The sequence below is a fragment of the Phyllobates terribilis genome, unplaced genomic scaffold, assembly GCF_046119375.1.
Source record: "Phyllobates terribilis strain yellow unplaced genomic scaffold, ASM4611937v1 Scaffold_3__8_contigs__length_932513732, whole genome shotgun sequence".
Classification (NCBI taxonomy): domain Eukaryota; kingdom Metazoa; phylum Chordata; class Amphibia; order Anura; family Dendrobatidae; genus Phyllobates; species Phyllobates terribilis.
The window spans coordinates 434,574,158-434,594,703 of record NW_027362763.1 but is presented as its reverse complement, the minus strand read 5'-3'; the positions used below and the strand labels follow the sequence as shown (position 1 = coordinate 434,594,703).

At 45.7% G+C, this 20,546-nt stretch overlaps 1 protein-coding gene across 4 annotated transcripts in view; it reads left to right on the top strand.

Moving 5' to 3' along the window:
• Positions 1 to 1,006: 1,006 nt before the first annotated feature.
• The window catches only part of MAP3K7 (mitogen-activated protein kinase kinase kinase 7), a 68,938-nt gene continuing 49,398 nt past the window's right edge, over positions 1,007 to 20,546 (top strand). For 2 of the 4 annotated variants that reach the window (XM_073675715.1, XM_073675713.1), the window contains exon 1: positions 1,007 to 1,412. In XM_073675715.1, the coding sequence (XP_073531816.1) occupies positions 1,326 to 1,412 (87 nt within the window). In that variant the 5' untranslated portion in view covers positions 1,007 to 1,325. The remainder of the gene's footprint in view (positions 1,413 to 20,546) is intronic. The other 2 variants (XM_073675714.1, XM_073675712.1) reach the window with 1 other exon arrangement.

The window sequence follows — 20,546 nt, the reverse complement described above, 5'->3', positions numbered from 1 at the left end:
GTAACACCTCTATTAAAAACACAGTTGTCAGACATTGCTGGGGTGTGCTTACAGTGATGTGAGTGGTTACTGGAATTGCTCCAGACAAGCCCGCATGACCGAAAGCCTTCAGGTCCCGGGAGAAATAAAGTCCATTTTCTCCAAGGTGTCGCAATTTCAGTACTGCAGGCGATCCCCTCAATAACCCTTTTAAACTGCAGATTAGCTGCACATTTGCAGGATAATAGCGTTATCGGACCTGACAAGTTCAAGCAGTCCAGGTTTAGGACAGAAGTCTGCAGAAAACGTATGCGACACAGCGTGTAATAATAACACTGTCACAACTCTCTGTACCAGCGGGCGGTCATGTGACTGCACACGTGCGATTTGCATACCTGCGATCACTTGCCGATTACACTCATTAGGTCCTTTCAATAGAAGTGAATTCGGACAAGTCTAGTCAGCAAAGGACAGCAAGTATGGAAACTGCATACATATAGTCACAGGAGTACTGGCACCGGTAATATGGGCGATCGTGATAGTGTACACATTGCACACTGCCATGATTTAGCTGACTGTAGTCACCAGACTTTTAGCCAAAAGTTTGGACTACTTTAACATCGGCCCCTCTCAGCAGAGGTCCTAATGTCGGCCCTTCTCAGAACAGAGGCACACATCCTACTCACTAGAGACCCCCGCATCCTCAATACTAATCATATATCAGGGTACAGACCCCAGAACAGAACTCTTCCTCACTGCAGAGCCCTATCAATGCAGACAAGCTTCAGCACCAGCCCTGCACACGTCCTTTAATACACTCAGCAGACCCCCACTACAATCCCTCCACATATTGCCAGACAGACACTACCCACTTCACACACTCTGCAGACCCACACTACAGTGACTAGACCACTCACTCCCCCGCCCATACTATAATCAGTGCTATCCACCCCCACAGACCCCGACCATTCCACTACATAGTCCTATCTACGTACGTGTAGCGCAGACGGCGCATGTGCAGCTCCTCGCTGTCACCAGTGAGCGCGCACGTCGTCCAGCTTGCGCTTTACGCTGGAGTTCACAGCACAGACCGCCTCCTGTGCGCTCTGAAGAAACCGGAAGACGTCCGAACGAGATCACGTGATCGCAGAGACGCTTTACCGAGTGACGTCATACCCACGGAGCCCATGCACTCCAGCATCTACCCGTCTTCTCCTGCATGTTCCCGGTGCCTGGCGGGGAGAACACGGGCCCTCCTGCAAACTGTGTAAGAGCTCCTCCCACACAGGAGTCTGGTCACATGGGCATGACGTCAGCGGAGGTCCTTCAGCGTACTAGGATTTAGCATGTCTGCCTCTTCCGCTGACATGATTGAAACCCCTCCAGTGCTCAACTTTGAGGAGATCGACTTCAAGGAGATCGAGGTGGAAGAGGTGAGCAGTGGGGCGGAGTGCATGTGCAGGGGATGAGCTGTCAGGTGACCGCTGCTGGCAGTCACAGATGGAGTGCAGTGGTGTCACTACCTGTCCCACACTGCTGCTGTATGGGCTGATCACTGCATGCAGCTGCCCAGTGGCTGTAATCTCCCTGTGGTGCTCCCTATTGGGCACTTATCCCTCCAGTTCTTACCTGTATGGAGCTGGGCTCGTTCACACCAGGATTAGGGAGCAGTGGGTTTCTTTCCGCCAGCTGGTTGTCTCCGCAGGGAGAGTAGGGGTCGCACTGGACCGTTCTCTTACATTTCTGCCTCCCTATGTAACTTATTATGTGATGGGCAGCAGCATTCTACAGACATCGAGGTTAAGCTCAAGATCCAGAGAAATGACAGTGCCCCCAAAGTGACACGCAAAAGCCCACTGTACTGGTAAGCCTGCCAGTCACCTGACCAACGAATGGCTCTGACGCTGCACTAACGTTATCGGCAGCACGGTTGGGGCGAATGAAGCAGAGGGAGAAGGGTTTATGAATGAGATGTCACTAAGTGGGGAGAATGCCTGGTGCCCCCCCTCGCTGTTTCTTTTACATCCAACAGCTGGTATATAAAAACATGCGTGTATTCGAATGCAAACGTCGTGTCAAAATTTCAAAGCAATCAGTGAAGAACTTTTGGAGATTTAACATTTTGAACATACGAACATTTACATTTTTATTTATATAGAGGATAGATATATGGATTGCTTTTATTGTACACTACAATAATCTAACAATTACAGGTTCAAGTTCCATACGGAGACTAAAGGTTACGTTCCCACAATCAGTGATTGTTCAGGCTTTTACTCAGCTGAATTTCCACATGAATCCCGCACCTCAGCTTACTTGCATTTTTGCCTCATGCATTTTTGTCTCTATGGTATGTTGGATTAGATGTGCAAAGATACAGATAGTGATAGATAAATAGATATCTGTGAGATATATAATTAGTGCTCTGCGTGTGTAGTTTACTGTACATGTATTTATCTAATTAACTACATGAAAAAAATGATGTGTGGTCCCCGCCTATTTTCAATAACCAGACAAGATAAAGCAGACAGCTGCTGGCTTAAATTATTAGGCTGGGAAGGTCCATGGTTATTGGGCCCTTCCCAGCCTAAAAATACCATCTCGCAGCCACCCCCAGAAGTGGCGCATCACATTAGCGCTTTGCCAGGCTCTTCCCAATTGCACTGGTGCAGCGGCAACCGGGGTAATGGTAGTTGGGGTTGATAACATCCTATCAGACACCCCCGTTACTAACCCAGTAATAAAAAATAAAAATACTTTATTTGAATAAAAACTCCCCTACACTATCCATTGTTCACCAATTTATTGAAAAAAATAGAAAATCCCATGCAGGTCTGCAGTAATCTATCGAATCTGATGTAGTCCAGAAATGGATACCTATAAAACATCAAAAGAGAGAAATAAACACTATAGATAATCCCTTGTTCACCAATTTATTACCAAAAATGTTCCCACGAAACTCCGATCTAGTCCATGTTCCCGCATCCGGCTTTTGTAAATAGCAGTGAAGTTACCGCTGTATACAGGCCCACGGGTACTGACATCAACGTTCATCATCGTCGCTGAGTCTCGCTAAGATCAGTGAGACCCGGTGGCTCTGATGAGCGTTGTAGTCACTACCCGGCACCTGTGAAAAGCGGTCACTTTACTGCTCTTCACAAATGCCGGAGGCGCGAACATGGACTAGATCAGAGCTTCATGGGCAACCATTCTAGCGGAAAAAAAAAAAGTTTAAATGGCCCATCTTTTCCCAGTTCAAAAGTAAAGAAATTAAAAAATAAACCTATTTAGTATTTTCTTGTCCGTGAAAGTCCAATCTATCAAAGAATAAAATTATGTAAAGCATACTGTAAACATGGGAAATAAAAATTGAAATTCCATGACTTCCATTTTTTTGGTCCATGCACTTTCCCCAGAGCTCCATCAATAGAAAAGTTATAAAGTTTTGGGTCTCGGAAAATGGTGACAGAGACCAATTTCTTTCTTTTTTTTTTTCTAAGGTTTTGAATGTCTCATAACCAATAAAATAAAAATCAGATTGTACTGACTTGAACAATCACACTGTTAGGTCATTTTTACTATACAATGGATGGTGTAAAAACAATACCCAAAAAAACAATGATGTAATTGCTGAGTTTTTTTCACCATTTTACCCAACTTGGAAATTGTTTCCCAATTTTCAGTACATTATACAGTTAAATGAAAGGTCCCATATAAAACAAGGCCTCATACAACTATTTTGACGCAAAAAGGTTTTGGCTCTTGAAAGAGGGGGAGAATCAAATTAAAATTGAAAATAATCTGTTTTATGAAGGGTTCAAAAATTCATACCTGTAGCAGATGCTACACTTGGGCAGGAGCCCCAGTACAGGTGCCGAGTACTTTTAGCGCATGTTCACACCTGAGTTATTTAAAGGGATTGTCCACTACTCTGACAACCCCATCTCAATCAGCATGTTTCCCCCCCAGTAAAAGTATAACATTTATAGTCACCTCCGATGCAGACGTCGTTCCAGCACTTGCTCTCCCAGGGATCACGTGACGTTATGTCGCGCCATCCCTGCAGCCAATCAGCACTGGCTTCATTCTTCCTGCCTTTGGACAAATCAGACATCAAGAGGAAGTGAGCGGCCAGCTGCAGCTCTCATGTCTTCTTGATGTCTGATTCGTTCAAAGGCAGGAAGAGTGAAGCCAGCGCTGATTGGCTGCAGGGATAACAAAGTCACACGATCCCTGGGAGTGTGAGTGCCGACACGCCTGGTACGGCGTCCTCATCGGAGATGAGTATAAGTGTTATTATATTACTAGGGGGAAACAGGATTCAGAAGGAGTTGTCAGAGTAGTGGACTACTCCTTTAATATAGACAAAGGACACCCCCCCCCCCCCCGGGCACGAGACCAACACTATCCTGACCTGCTGTGCGTGGCTCAATGTGTTGGGTGCACGTAGATGTAGGCAGAAGACCTGGCAGAAATAACAGTATAGGCATCCAGTAGGTTGCTGTTGGGATGAAGGTTAGATGTGGGGGTGAGAATAACCCATACTGAACTCATTCTGCTGTGATCGCCCTATTCTTGGCAAATTTGAATGTAATGTATCTATTCTTAAGAGGATTGGTGTGTGCTGCATTTCGGGGATTACCCAGATTTATAACAGGCTTAGACCTAAAGTATTAGTTAAGGGACGCTGCTCCACGGGTGAAGCCTGATGACTATATTGCCTTTTATTTTTGTTAAGCCTCCTGTGCTGGACTTTTTGGGTATAATCATTGTTTAGCACAATGAAGACGTATACTCTACACTTGGCTTTTTAGGTCGGGCCTTTTCATTTTTTTTTTTTTTTTTTTTTATAATATATTCCACTCCACCCATAATCCTAGTCAGTAGATTTACTAACCTGAGTAAACTTTCTTGCAATTAACCATATTATGTGCAATAAATGTATTTTTAGCATCAAGATCAGGATCCGTACACCAACGTCGTCTTCAAGCTGATTCCGCCTGACAAAAGCACTGACAAACTGCAGAAAAAAATCAACATAATTCCAGCAATGTCAAGACACCATTCCTTGCACTTGTTCAGTCTTTAGTTACTACTTTCAATCGCTTCAGGATTCGGAAACCTTAGGCTACTTTCCCACAATGAGCTTTTGGTGAGTTTTTGATGTTGCAGATTTTCTGAACCATTTCTGTATCCATTAAGTAAAATTGGTTACTTGTGTTTTTTTGAAAATACACAGCGTAAAAACCTCACCAAACGCTCATCATGGGAACGTAGCCTAAAGCAGTTAAGTGACATGTCTATTCTTTGGGCGTCTTCCAAATGGCAGCAAAAATAATAATTTTAGCATCTTCATATTTGTATTGCCCTGAAGTATGATATTGCCATTTTTACTGCACAACGAACACAGTAAAAACAAATCCCAAAAAGCCATGTTGGAATTTTTTTTTCCCCCACTTTATCCTACTTGGAATTTTTTTTTTCCAAAACTATTAAGGCTATGTGCACACGTTACATTTTTCTGCTCTTTTTCACGCTTGTTTTTTCTCTTGGAAAAAATGTAGCTTATTACAGTACTACCAAAGTGAATGACATATCTGACATCTCATGCACACACTGCCTATCTATTTTTTCCTTGCTGATATGAAGCAGTTTCACATCTGCAACATGTCAACTCTTTCAGCGTTTTCCTCCCATTCTAATAACTGGGGGAAAAAAAACATATAACAAAAGCACATTTTTTTTTTTCTGCCTGATCCGATTTGTTTGACAGGACCGATCCCTCATAAACCCATGTTGATGCTGAGTCATGAGGTTATTCTTTTTGAGATACTCCAGGATAGCATTTCTTAGGAAACCCTCAAGGATATCACCCACAGAAGAGGTTAAACTTTCCGGCCTATAATGTCCAAGCTCAGATATTGTCCCCTTTTTGAATATTGGCACCACATTTGCTATGTGTCAGTCCTGTGGAACAGACCCTGTTATTATGGAATTTGTGAATATTAAAAGTGACAGTCTATCACTGTACTTATTCCCTGCAGTATTGTGGGGTGGGCGCCATCCGGGTGATCTGTCATTATAAGCGTTATTGAAGTAGCTCTGTACTTCATGCTGGGCTAAGCAGGTGACATATAGCAAATTGGCCTTTCTCTCATCCTTTTCCACCATTTCACCCAGACTATTTTTGAGGGGGCCAACACTATACTGTTTCAGTTTCTTACTATTTACCGTATGTAGTTGAATATTTGGATTATTTTTACTTTCTATGGCAATGAGTCTGTCTCAATCTTGCCACCTTGATTTGTTTTTTACACAACTTATTTTATTCTATGATTATTTAATGCCTCGTCGCTACCCTCTTGCTTTAATTCTCGAAACGCTTTCTCTGTTATTTATTGCACCCCTTACAGCTCTATTTAGCCATAGTGGTTTCCTCCTATTTCTATCTTGTTTATTCCCATACAGGTCCTATTTCAGGATACTTATAAAAGTGTCCCATTTCCTTTATGTACTTTTATTTTTTTAAGACATTTTCCCAATTTGGAGTGGGGCGATGCTGCGGGGCCCCCTCGGACATTTTGTGAAAATCCGGAGTCCACCTCATTCAAAAGCATGGAAAGTGCAGGGGCTCCGGTTTTTCACAAAATGTCGGCGGAGCCCCCGCACCGCCGAACACCCCCCTCCTAACAACCTGGGACCCGCAGCATCGCCCCACTGCTGCCGCCACCAGGAGCTTCCTGTAGCTGGGACCCTGCTCCACTGCAGCTGGTAAGCTACATTTGGATTATAAAACGCACCCACATTTTCCTCCCAAATTTGAGGGGAGAAGTGCGTCTTATAATCTGAAAAATACCGTAAATACCTTGCAAAAATCCATGAGCTCACCTGATTCTCTATCGTTTTGTGCTGCGTCACTCCGTTACAGAGACAGTGTGCTTCAAAAGCAACAAATGTGAAATCTTTGCATGTAATGCAGCTGAGTGTTTCTCCAGAGTAGTCTTTGGGGGCGTTCACTTTCACTCCTCCCTCCCAGACGTTTCCAGTCACAAGTTGCCAGGATCTGAGACTGCTAGATCAGCTGCTGAGCTGTGAATGGCAGGGAGAGGTGTAAGCACACGCCCCCAGAGAAGATTCTGAAGAAACTTCCAGTTGCACTACAAGCAGAGATTTCACATATTGCTCTTAAAAAGCATCAAATGTTAATCTCTGCAATAGAGTGAGACAGCGCAATATTTGAAACACTGCAAAATCAGGGGAGCCAAGAGATTTTTACAATGTTTTAACAATATTTTATTTTTATTTTTTTTTTAAGCAAGTGACAAGTTCTCTTTAAGTTCATCTCTTACCTGATGAAATTTATTATTCCTGAAGTTTAGGGATTTTGTAGTCCCTTGGTTAAACATTGTTTCAATACATCCGAAACATATACATTATTATTTAAGGGGTTATTCACTAATTGAACACCTTTTTAAATGCCTGACTAAAATAATCGTATATTCTCCTCCCCCACTGCCATCGGATCTCCTGGCGCTCGCATGACATTATGTCAACGTGATCCCTGCAATCATTCAGGTGCCGCAGTGCTTACGTGCGCCATAACTATGCCTCGTGAGCACCATAGGACGAGAACACGCTTTTTTTTATTTTACTCAGGGGACTCGGGCATTTAAGAAAAGGTTTTCCAAATGGTGAAAGCGCACGATGGATGCTGGGTGTGAACCGTGGGGAAACTCCGCCCACAACCCAGCATCCACCGCGGGCATTGCGTCACTGATGTCATGCCTCACTTGTCGTGACATCAGTGGCTGGTCGCATGATGCCTGTGAGCGGCCCGCGATAGCGCCGCTCACAGGCAGAAACTGCAACAGAAGGCAATTACAAAGACACTTATGGGCCCGGGGGAATACATTAGGGGCATAATAAAAAGTTGTGGCCAACTTCTTTAGTTGATCATGGGGGCTCTTGAGGGGAAATCTACCTTGCATACACATGGTTTTTAGTTGTTACTGGTGTTACAAAGTAAAATCGTTACTCATGAATATTGGGAGCTTGTCCACAATGGTACCCCAACGACACCTCAAATTGAGAGTCAAGGAGCAAACTTCTAAGTTGGTAAAGCATGGCTGCTCATCTGTTTTGTTGCCTTGTTTATTAAATCATATGTGTGATACCAGTTCATGAGGGAATCCAGCTTCATAGAAAAACTATTGAGCCCGTTCTACGCCTGGATGGCGAGCATTTTTATTGGTATATGGTCTCCCATGCTGGTATTTGTGCTGCCCCCGTCCTGGTATTTGTGCTGCCCCCGTCCTGTTTCTCCATCCTGTTATGTGCTGCCCTTATCCCAATCCTGGTATGCATGGCACGCCTCACCCCCCCCCCTCCAATCCTGGTACGCATGGCACGCCTCACCCTTCCCCCTCCAATCCTGGTACGCATGGCACACCTCACCCCCCCCCCCAATCCTGGTGTGGATGGCACTCCTCACCCCCCCCAATCCTGGTGTGGATGGCACTCCACACCCCCCCCCAATCCTGGTACGCGTGGCACGCCTCACCCCCCCCCCTGATCCTGGTACGCGTGGCACGCCTCACCCCCCCCTGATCCTGGTACGCGTGGCACGCCTCTCCCCCCCCCCCCCTGATCCTGGTACGCCTCACCCCCCCCCCCCCCCCCCCAATCCTGGTACGTGTGGCACGCCCCCCCCAATCCTGGTACGTGTGGCACGCCTCCCCCCCCCCCCCCCCCCATTCCAGGTACGTGTAGCACCCCCCCCCCATTCCTGGTACGCGTGGCACGCCTTACCCCCCCCCCTGATCCTGGTATGCGTGGCACGCCTCACCCCCCCCCCCCCCCAATCCTGGTACGTGTGGCACGCCTCACCCCCCCCCCCCCAATCCTGGTACGTGTGGCACGCCTCACCCCCCCCCCCCCAATCCTGGTACGTGTGGCACGCCTCACCCCCCCCCCCCCAATCCTGGTAAGTGTGGCACGCCTCACCCCCCCCCCCCCAATCCTGGTAAGTGTGGCACGCCTCACCCCCCCCCCCCCCAATCCTGGTAAGTGTGGCACGCCTCACCCCCCCCCCCCCAATCCTGGTACGTGTGGCACGCCTCACCCCCCCCCCCCCAATCCTGGTACGTGTGGCACGCCTCACCCCCCCCCCCCCAATCCTGGTACGTGTGGCACGCCTCACCCCCCCCCCCCAATCCTGGTACGCGTGGCACGCCTCATCCCTTTCACGTTGCACACTTCCAAAAAAAATAAACACTTATACTCACCTTTCTTTCCTGTGCTCCAGCGCTGCGGTGTCCTGTTCTGCTGGAGGTGGGGGAGGAGTGTGGCGCTGGAGTACACGCGTGCCAATGGAGCTGATTCCGACGCTTTCACTCCTTCTCCGGCGAGAAGAGAGGCGCCGCGGCAACGCTCCTCCCAGTCAGGTAAGTATGGCACCAGAGATCGCCGTATGCATTCAGTGTCTACGCATACCGTGATCTTCAGCGCCATACACTCCTCTTACCTGTAACGGCTCCATGCATGCTTCTGTCTGGAGCCAGACCGCGCAGGCGTGTCGCGCTTGCGCAGTCTATAGAGGCTTCAGACAGAGGGAAGCTTGTACGATTATATTATAGACTTGATGGTGGCCCGATTCTGACGCATCGGGTATTCTAGATTATGTATGTAGTTTATTCTGTCATCCTCATTGGCTTATTTTTGCTTACAACCCATTGACCCATTGGAAGACAGGAAGCGTAAATCGTGATAGCGTACAGTAAAGAAGTATCTGTTCAGTTCGCTGTGACTGACAGAACGTGTTCAGTAAACGTGAGCGAGCTACATCACACTGTGACTGACAAAACGTGTTCAGTAAACCAGGGCTGTAGAGTCGGAGTTGGAGTTAGTTTTGGTTGGAGTCTGAGTCGGTAGAAATGTACCGACTCCGACTCCAGCTTTAAAAAAAAAAAATGTATTAATATTTCATAATTGAACTTTCATATGAATTTTATAAATGTTAGAACATATATATTTGAGTATCAAACTATGAACAACAGTGATAAGCAGTTCTGCTGGAGATAAGAGACATTTCTTACTTCTTGTGTGTCCCTGTTCTCCGCTGCCCTTATCTAATCTTATACTTGGTTAACCTCATGCTGCCCCAACCCCCCTACTTACAATGTATGAAACTGAAAATGTGTTGCAAATTCTTAGTAGTAAAGCTCCTCCTCTAGACTAGATGTTTACTAGGTGTGCGTCTTCCAAGCATCTCACAGCTGCTACTCAGAAGAGGAAGACTGTAAGAAGTATTATCCTTTCAACAAACTTTGCAACAGTTAACTGTGAGTACATGAGGAATAACAGTATTACTGACCACTATATCAGTTGTACGAACTGGCAATAATTTTGTACAATTGTTTTTAGGAAAAACAATTGTCATTTGGATTGTGAATGCAGAATTAAAAACCTGAGAATGTCAAAGAAGCGTCACATTAAATCAGCTGTATTTGAACATTTCACCATCACTCAAGATAGAAAACATTATGTCTGTCAGTGTATGACAAATGATCCAGACGAAAACAAATGCTGTGAAGCCAAGATCAGTGCATATTCAGGCAAAGATAAAAATGCTCCTGCCAGAGCTTCTAATCTAAAGAGACATTTACAGCGCTTTCATCCAGAAGTTCTGAAAGCAGTGGATGAGAAAGACTGCATCCAAACCAATGAACCAGTGCCCAGCTCTTCCAGCCAAACAAAGGAGCAGAGAACTTTGCAGCCATCAGTTGCAAGATATTTTGTCAGTGACAAAGTTACTGTGACAATGACAGTAGATACATTTAAAAAACAGATCATAGAGCTTGTTGTAAAGGATAGTGTGCCTATTTCATTATTTTCACGACCAGCTTTTATGTGTCTGAATGGGGAAATGGCCCGCAAGCTTGGTGTTTCTCTGGAGAGAGAGAGTATTAGAAAATTAGTAATCGAAGAAGCTTTTAAACAAAAGGAAGAACTTAAAAAAACTCTCAAGGGACGCTTTCTGTTTCTTAAAATGGATGCCTGCACACGTCACAGAGTGAACTATTTTGCCATCAATGTCCGATTTGTTTGTGACAAAAATGAAATAGTTACCAAGACATTGGCAGTAAAAGACACCAAAGCTCATCACACCAGTGAGTTTCTCCAGGTCTTGGTGGAAAAGGTTCTGCAAGACTATGAACTTAAAAAAGAGCAAGTTCTTTCTGTCGTAACCGACAATGCTTCAAATATGATAAGTACAATTAAGCTAATGAATGAGAGTAATGATGGTGACCAGCAGCTAGAAGAACATTCTGGGTCCACAGACACAGAAATGTTTGAAATAGAGGAACACAGTATTGTAACTGAGGAGCAAACTGAAGTTGCTTCAGATGAACAGCAACATGATAGTTTAGATGATCTTGTTGAAACTGTGTCAATACGTTCTTTCATTCATCACATGCGCTGTGTTGTGCATACGCTACAGCTGGCTATAAGAGACAGTCTGCAAGAAGGACATGCTGCTGCACTGATTGGCAAGGTGAGAAAATTGGCTACTGTTGCCAGAACCCCTAAAGTTGACTCAATTTTGAAGAGACGTGCTGGAAAAGGGGCAATTATTGATCAAGCCACACGATGGGGCAGTACTTAATGATTCAGCGCTTGGTTGAACTGAAAACCTTTCTTGTAGACATGGCTAACCCTCAACTGATGCTAAATGAAAGTCAGTGGAATCAGGTGACTGAGCTGGAAAAATTGCTAGAGCACCCATTTACAGTGACTAAAAAATTACACGCAGAGGACTTAACTCCAGGTATTTTCTTAAAGGAGTGGAAGAACCGGATGCTTCGCCTATCCCAAAGAGGAGGGTTAATTGCAAGTGGCATTGCTACATCAATGAAACGGAGAGAGGAGCTACTATTACAAAATAACATTCTTTTGGCAGCTGTTTATGTAGACCCAATGCATCGGATTCTTCTAGATGATCAACAGCTAACTAAAGGAAAAGAAGCTCTGTTTGAAATAGCAGTAAGGATGAAAGGGTTGCAGGAGGAACAAGAAGAATTTGGTCGTCCTGCCACATCTTCACCCTCATCAACAACTGATGAAGAATTTAATTTCGAAAAATATTTGGATCACAAGGACCATGCAAAGCGTTCCTGCATAGAAGAAGAGTCATCCCCATCAAAGAACACAGCCAGTACATTTCAGCAGAATTTTTCATGTGCACTAAAAGAAATTGAGAAATTTGACCGTTCATCAAAAATAACAGTGCAACAAGCGATTCCTCTGTATCCTGACATTGTCAGAGATGTTGCCTGAGTGGTTACTGCTTTGCCACCAACCCAAGTTAGTGTAGAGAGGTTGTTCTCTGCTCTCAAAATAATTAGATCAGATTTGAGGGCACCCATGAAGGAGGATCTGACAGAGACAATACTTTTTCTGAGGACAAATTTATAGATTTCTTCTTATTAACTGCATAACAGTGTTTATTGCATATTTACTTACAAGAGTTTAGAAAAGTTTATAAAAGTTATTTGCTATATTCTAATTGTATTCTAATAAATATAGTTTTTGCTCTAAGTGGTCTGATTACTTATATGATGGTGAGAAACTGAATAAGCACGATGTTAATATTTTACAACAGTAAATTTATTGTTACGAATTGGCCATTTATGAAGGAGTCGGAGTCGGAACCTGATAAAATCCAGGAGTCGGAGTCGCAACTGTGGCTTACCGACTCCACAGCCCTGCAGTAAACGTGAGTGAACTACATCACACTGTGACTGACAGAAGTAGTTCAGTCACGTTTACTGAACAAGATCATACTGTGACTGACAGAACGTGTTCAGTAAACGTGAGTGAACTATGTGACACTAGTGATGTGTCGGTCGCGAGCGATCCGACACAAAGAACCGGCTCCCTGCTGTGACTGATGGGAGCCGGCACCCCAGTGAGAGCCACTAACTTCTCTAAATGACTCTCACTGGGTGTAAAATTGCGGTGTTTGGCGTCCATAACTCCGCCCCCCAGACCAAACTCCTCCCTTTCTTCAAGTTAATTGGCTAATCGTGAGTGGGTGGGCGGAGTTCCGGCGCATCCGTGTAATCTAAAATGTTTTCACCTATGGTGAACACATATTTAATAAGGATCCAAAAAGAGCCGGCTCTTTTTGGTGAGTGGAGCCAGAAGAGCCAGATCACCAAAAAGAGCTGGACTGCCCATCACTATGTGGCACTGTGACTAGCAGAACTTGTTCAGTAAACGTGACTGAACTACGTGGCACTGTGACTAGCAGAACTTGTTCAGTAAACGTGACTGAACTACGTGGCACTGTGACTAGCAGAACGCGTTCAGTAAACGTGACTGAACTACGTGGCACTGTGACTGACAGAACGCGTTCAGTAAACGTGACTGAACTACGTGGCACTGTGACTGACAGAACGCGTTCAGTAAACGTGACTGAACTACGTGGCACTGTGACTGACAGAACGCGTTCAGTAAACGTGACTGAACTACGTGGCACTGTGACAGAACGCATTCAGTAAACGTAACTGAACTACGTGGCACTGTGACAGAACGCATTCAGTAAACGTGACTGAACTACGTGGCACTGTGACAGAACGCGTTCAGTAAACGTGACTGAACTACGTGGCACTGTGACAGAACGCGTTCAGTAAACGTGACTGAACTACGTGGCACTGTGACAGAACGCGTTCAGTAAACGTGACTGAACTACGTGGCACTGTGACAGAACGCGTTCAGTAAACGTGACTGAACTATGTCGCACTGTGACTGACAGAACGCATTCAGTAAACGTGACTGAACTACGTGGCACTGTGACAACGCGTTCAGTAAACGTGACTGAAGTACGTGGCACTGTGACAGAACGCGTTCAGTAAACGTGACTGAAGTACGTGGCACTGTGACAGAAGGCGTTCAGTAAACGTGACTGAAGTACGTGGCACTGTGACAGAAGGCGTTCAGTAAACGTGACTGAACTACGTGGCACTGTGACAGAAGGCGTTCAGTAAACGTGACTGAACTACGTGGCACTGTGACTGACAGAACGCGTTCAGTAAACGTGACTGAACTACGTCGTGTTGTGGGCGGGATTATTCCCCATCGCGTCACACCCGGCATCCACCGCGCTCCCATTCATTGAGAGAGCGCGCGGTGGATGCCGTGTGTGATGCGATGGGGGATAACCCCGCCCACAACCCGTCACTCACCGCGGAACAGGAGATCTCTGGCTGCATCCGCAAATAGTCGTGACGTAAGCGGAAGCAAGAGCCGGCTGCAGCCGGGGGTCACGTGCTGCCTGTGCGCGGTCAGCGATAGCCCCGCGCACAGGCTCTATTGGCAACATGAGGTATATACGAAATTCATTAGGGGCCCCGGGGGGGATACTTTGGGGGGTCATTTTAAAGTAGCCGCGCCAATATCTGTTTGGTTGCGCCCAGTCGGGTGCGACCAATCAGCGCAGCGTGTTTCAAATCCCGCGCCAATTTGCGGCCGGACTGCGCCTGTCGCTGGTCGCGGGCGGCAGGTGCGACCATTTAGCGACAGGCGCAGTCCGGCCGCGAATTGGCGCGGGATTTGAACCACGCTTCGCTGATTGGTCACGCGCGGCAGGCGCGACCAATTAATCAGCGACGCGGGATTTCCGTTACAGACAAACAGAATTAGACGATTATATAGATGAGATCTAACATTGCCTGACTTTTCCCACACAGCCTCCAGGCTTTTGCTTTTGTAGCCAAAGCGGCTTATAAACTGTGCTGTATATGTATGTCAGTGTTTCTATGAGACTACATTCACATGACTGTATTTTCGGTCTGAGTGCTATCTGTGAAAATAACTGATAGCACTAGGACCAATGTTATTTAATAAGGCCATGTGCACACGTTCAGTATGTGGTCAGTATTTTATATCAGTATTTGTAAGCCAAAACCAGGAGTGGTGACATGTTTTTATTAGGGCTCATACCCATATGTGTGAAAAAAAAAAAACGTATTCTGGACCGAAAAAACGGACAAGTGCCATGCGATTGCTATGCGATTTTCTCACCTAGCATCCGCATGACATCTGTATGCAATGCGATTTTAACATGGGCTTTTACATAGGGGAATTGTCTAGGGCTTTTACACAGTTTTCTATGGCAATATTCTTCACTACACATATAAATGTGTATGCATATTTTTATATATCTATCTATATAGCATGGTGGCTTAGTGATTAGCACTGCAGCGCTGGGGTCCTGGATTCAAATACCACCAAGGACAACATCTGCAAGGAGTTTGTATGTTCTCCCCGTGTTTGCCTGGGTTTCCTCTGGGTTCTCTGGTTTCCTCCCACACTCCAAAGACACACTGATAGGGAATCTAGATTGTGAGCCCCGATGGAGACAGTGATGATAATGTATGTAAATTCTCTGAATTGTAAAGCACTGCTTAATATGTTGGCACTATATAAATAAAAAGATATATATTCTTTGCATGCAATTTATTGTTAAATTAAAGAATTTTATAAAAAAAAAAAAAAAAAAATTGCCATGAGGTCCCCCGTAATTTTATAGTCTAGCAGAGGTTAAGCAGACAGCTAGGGCAGATTTTTGAAGCCTGGGAAGGGGGTAATACCCATGGAGCTTCCCAGGCTACTAATATATCTGTCCCCAGCTAAATATTATTATCCCATGCTCGCAAGTGACGTCACTGAGGTGAACTGAGTTCATGTTAAATGAGCTCAGCTCATCTGGATTCGTCACAGCGAGTCACTGAGGAGCGCACACATGCACTCCTCAGTGTCTCTACATGATGGCAGGCTGCATTGTTGCGTCCAGCTGGATGTAGCAGAGCTGGAACCGTCGCGGGACACATGGATTTTCCTCACGTCGAAAAGGTGATGATAAGGTTGCTTTACTATTTTACTTTTATTGCCTGTGGAATGGGCGTGATGGTAAGTAGAGTTTAATTTAGAACATTAAAAGATGTCTGTCTTTATTTCAAAAAAAATATTTTATTCACGGTGTGGTTATCTTTATATTACATTTGACTTCCACTATGGGGTTAGTAATGGGGGCATCTTATAGATGCCTCTCCATTACTAACTTGGGCTTGATGTCAGCTGGCATTATAAGCTGACATCAACCCCTTGCCCTATAAACAGGGCTGTGGAGTCGGTAAGCCAAACCTCCAATTCCTCAATTTAAGTGATAAATTTACTGTAGCACAGATTAATCTCAGCTAAAAGTCTACACCCTTAGATCAGGAATAGGAAAGACATTTCATAACTTTCCCAAATTCTTTTAAAAAAAATATTCCCCACAAACTGCATTGAACTACTGTACCCAATTTATTATATATTTCTCCAATCCCCTCCACGACAGCACACCTGGAGGTAGCCTCCCCATCCTAATTAGGGACAGGAAAACAAGAGGTTAAATAGCCCCTCCCCGCTACCATCCCCAGTGTTTTCCTGTCCCTATGGGATGAAGAGGTTGCCTAGAGTGGCTGCGGCCGGCAAGCAGGGCCCTATTAAACTTACATGTGCTGGGCTGCAGGGAGCGATCGCCTCCGGCCTTCCTTCACTGGCAGCTCACGTTTCCCTCTGGAGCGGGACCCCCTCACTTGCCTGCGCCTAAGGGTAAAGCTGAGTGGGGTTTGGGGGCAGGGGGCCTCCTGTAGCTCCCCGGCCATAGTCTCCATGGCAGCGTTCCGGCGCGCATGCAGGATGCGCCGGAAGTCAGGTATTCGGCCTGCGGGACGTCACTTCCGGTTGCGTTCCACCGTGGAATGCATGGGACCGTGGCGGGAAATTCAAACTGAAAAGCCGCGGTTTTGCCCAGAAATGGAGGATCTTTCACCGGATAGGGGGAAATTTGGTGCTGGATCTCAGTCTCCTCTATAAAGGACCCAGATAACAAGACACCATTAAGGTAGGACAGAATATTCTGCTACTATGGAGGGTGTTGTTTCAAAGCCTGCATTTGCAGAGCCCAGCGCTAACCCGGCCCCAGTAAGTACTTAGGGGCAAGGTTGTTCCCGACTCTCTTTTGAGCTGGATCCAAAAATGTATTTTAAATCTCCCCTTTTTAATTTTAGGGAGACAAAGATCCTGCACCGAGAGTTGTAGAAAATACTACAGTTCGCAAATGTGCCATTTGTAGGAAAAAGCTTGCTTCAGGGCATAAGAAACCCCTATGCCAGAAATGCACTAACAGCATTGTGAAGGAAGAACAGTCTTCCCTTATGGAAGAAGTCAGGGGAATGGTTCGGCAGGAAATACAATCCTCCCTAGCCTCCTTTTCACAGTCATTCTCGCAAGCCAGAGCTGAGGGTCCATCTCCACCAAAAAGGAGAAAGTATACGGTTAGGTATGCCTCTGATTCAGGAGAGACACTATGCAGGTGGAAGAGGAGAAGAAAACCCGTACAGTTCAGGACGAGATGTTTGGGGGTCTGAAATCCAAGAAGAAGTTAGTGTTCCCGGTGCATGACAACATTCGGAGTCTAATTTTGGATGAATGGGAGTCACCTGAAAAAAGGCTTAGTGTTGCAGGAGAAGTGAAGGATAGATTCCCTCTGGATGAAAATACGGCTAAGCTATGGACGGGAGTTCCAAAAGTGGATGTGCAAGTGGCAAGGTAGCGAAGAAAACAACCCTTCCCTTTGAAGACTCGTCCCAGCTGAAGGTTCCTATGGATAGGAAAATGAACAGTCTGCTAAGGAAGACATGGGAAACATCGGCGGCTTCACTGAAGACGAATATCGCTTCTACTTGTGTAGCTCGTTCCATGTTTCTCTGGCTCCCAACAACTAGAGGAACATCTCAGGAAAGGTACTCCTCGGGAGGACCTCCTGGCATCTCTTCCTTTGCTGCAAAAGGCCACTGGATTCCTAGCTGATGCCTCAGCGGAGTCTGTCAAGATTGCGGCAAGATCGGCAGCCTTATCTAATTCTACAAGAAGAGCTCTATGGTTGAAGATGTGGAGTGGGGACAACGCATCAAAATCTAAGCTTTGTTCCATCCCGTTTAAAGGAGCAGTCTTGGACGAGTTGTTGGAGAAAGCATCCGACAAGAAGAAGTCTCGCCGAAGAATCCAAGAAACTTCAGAAAGAGAGAATTTCTTCCCCTTCAGCAGCAACAGCAGCAAGCATTTCAGTATAGAGGCAAGGGTAAAACCGGTCTCTGGAGTTACCCAAAAGGGGGAAGAGGAAGGAATATCTTTCAAGGTTCTAGGCAAGATAGACATTGACGCCAAGAAGGTAGGAGGCAGGATTGCAAGCTTCCTTCCTCAATGGCAGCTAATATCTTCAGACAGGAAGATCCCGGGACATGCTGGCGGTAGGAGCCGAAATAGACTTTGCTACCTACCCTCCAAGAAGGGTAGAAGTAAAGTCTTTACCATCGACAAGATTACACAAGTTCCTAATGACAGGTCTTCAGAATCTTCAAACCTCGGGAGTTATTTCACCAGTGCCTCGCGTGGAACAAGGAGAAGGTCATTATTCTCAGGTGTTTCTGTTAAAAAAAGGTTTCAGGTTCTTACAGCATAATCCTCAATCTAAAACATCTCAACCAATATGTGAAATACAGAAGGTTCAAGATGGAATTGTGGACCTTATCGACTCCGTTGATTGGGAAAGGATTTGTCATGGCAACAATAGACCTGCAAGAGGCATACTGCCATGTGCCAATTCACCCGGCCTACAGGAAATTTCTCAGATTTGCCGTAAATCAGAACCGAGAGGTACCCTTCGGAATTTCGTCGCCACTCCGTCTGTTTACAAAGATCATGGCAGAGGTGGTAGCTTGTCTAAGAAAACGGAATATCAGCATCGTCCCCTATTTAGATAATTTTTTAGTGATGGCTCCCTCAGTTTCAAGTTTGGAAAGAGACATTCAGATGACCCTCCAGATTCTGGAATCATTAGGATGGTTGATAAACTAAAACTAAAAGAAGTCAGATCTGATTCCCTCCACCAGGAAGATTTTCTTGGGAATTCTCCTGGATTCTCAGCAGCAAGCCTCTTTTCTGCCAAAAGAGAAACGGATTCAGTTAAGGTCGAAAGTTTATGCACTGAAGAACCGGAGCAGAGTGTCAATAAGATTCGCCATGTCAGTCCTCGGGTCCATGACCTCATCTATTCAAGCGGTACCTTGGGCTCAAGCGCATTCAAGGGTCCTTCAAAGCTACATCCTTTCCTGTTGGGACAGATCTCCAAGTTCCCTCACCAGCAGGATTCATCTGCCAGAGAAGGTGAAAGCATCTTTAAGGTGGTGGCTCTGTCCAGAAAATCTGGAGAAAGGTTCAGCATGGATTCAACTTCCCTTGTTATCGGTCAAGACAGACGCAAGCAAAAGCGGATGGGGAGCAGTAGTCTCCTACGTGGCCTTTCAAGGAGTCTGGTCACAAGAAATAGCAGAGCAATCCTCGAACCTAAGACAACTGAAAGCGGTGGAGGAAACCCTATGGGCAGCCAATTCTCTGCTTCAGGGGTCACATGTCAGCGTCTACTCGGACAATATGATAACTGTAGCCCACTTGAGACATCAGGGAAGTACAAGAAACAGGAGATTGCCAATGATCTCAGAAAGGATCTTCTACTGGGCAGAGCATCATCTACTATCCTTGTCGGCTCTGCACCTGAGGGGCTCCGACAGCTATCAGGGAGACTTGTTGAGCAGGAAAAACATTCATCCAGGGGAGTGGAGTCTGCACTCGAAGATATTTCAAATGATTGTACAAAAGTGGGGATACACAGATGTGGATCTGTTTGCGAACCAAAAAAACGCAAAAGTAAGAGCCTTTTTCTCCTTGAACCCCGAAGATTCAGCAATAGATGCATTTTTTCACCCTTGGGAAGTCGGGCTCGCTTATGCTTTTCCCCCCCATTCCGTTAATACCAAGGACCTTACAAAAAGTCAGGTCGGAAGGAGTCAAGACGATCCTAATACCTCCAATGTGGCCAAAAAGAGCATGGTTCGGAACATTGAGCAGTCTAAAAATGGAGGATCCGTTGATGCTTCCTCAAATCCACAATCTGCTGCATCAGGGCCCGATCTACCATCCGGCCCCTCAAAATGTGTCTCTATCGGCTTGGCTTCTGAGACCGCCCTCTTAAGAGCCAGAGGCTTCTCAGTAGATGTGATCCATACACTGCAGAAAAGCAGAAAACAGGTCACGAATTCCATCTATGAAAAAAATCTGGAAAGCTTTCAAACGGTGGTATGAACCTCGTCCATTAGATCCCTTTTGGCCTGACGTGGCCAGAATCTTGGATTTTCTACAGAACGGTCTGTCTAAAGGATTGAGACCAAGCACACTGAAGGTCCAAGTCTTGGCTTTAAGCTCTTATTTTGATACTGATTTGGCCCAGAACAGATGGATTAAGAGGTTCATGATAGCTGCTTCTCGGATAAATCCAACAAGAGCTAAAATAGTTCCACCTTGGGATCTCAACATAGTTCTTAGAGGCCTAACTATGCATCCTTTCGAGCCAATAGCTGAGGCACATAAAGACATTGTCTTGGAAAGCGGCATTTCTTATA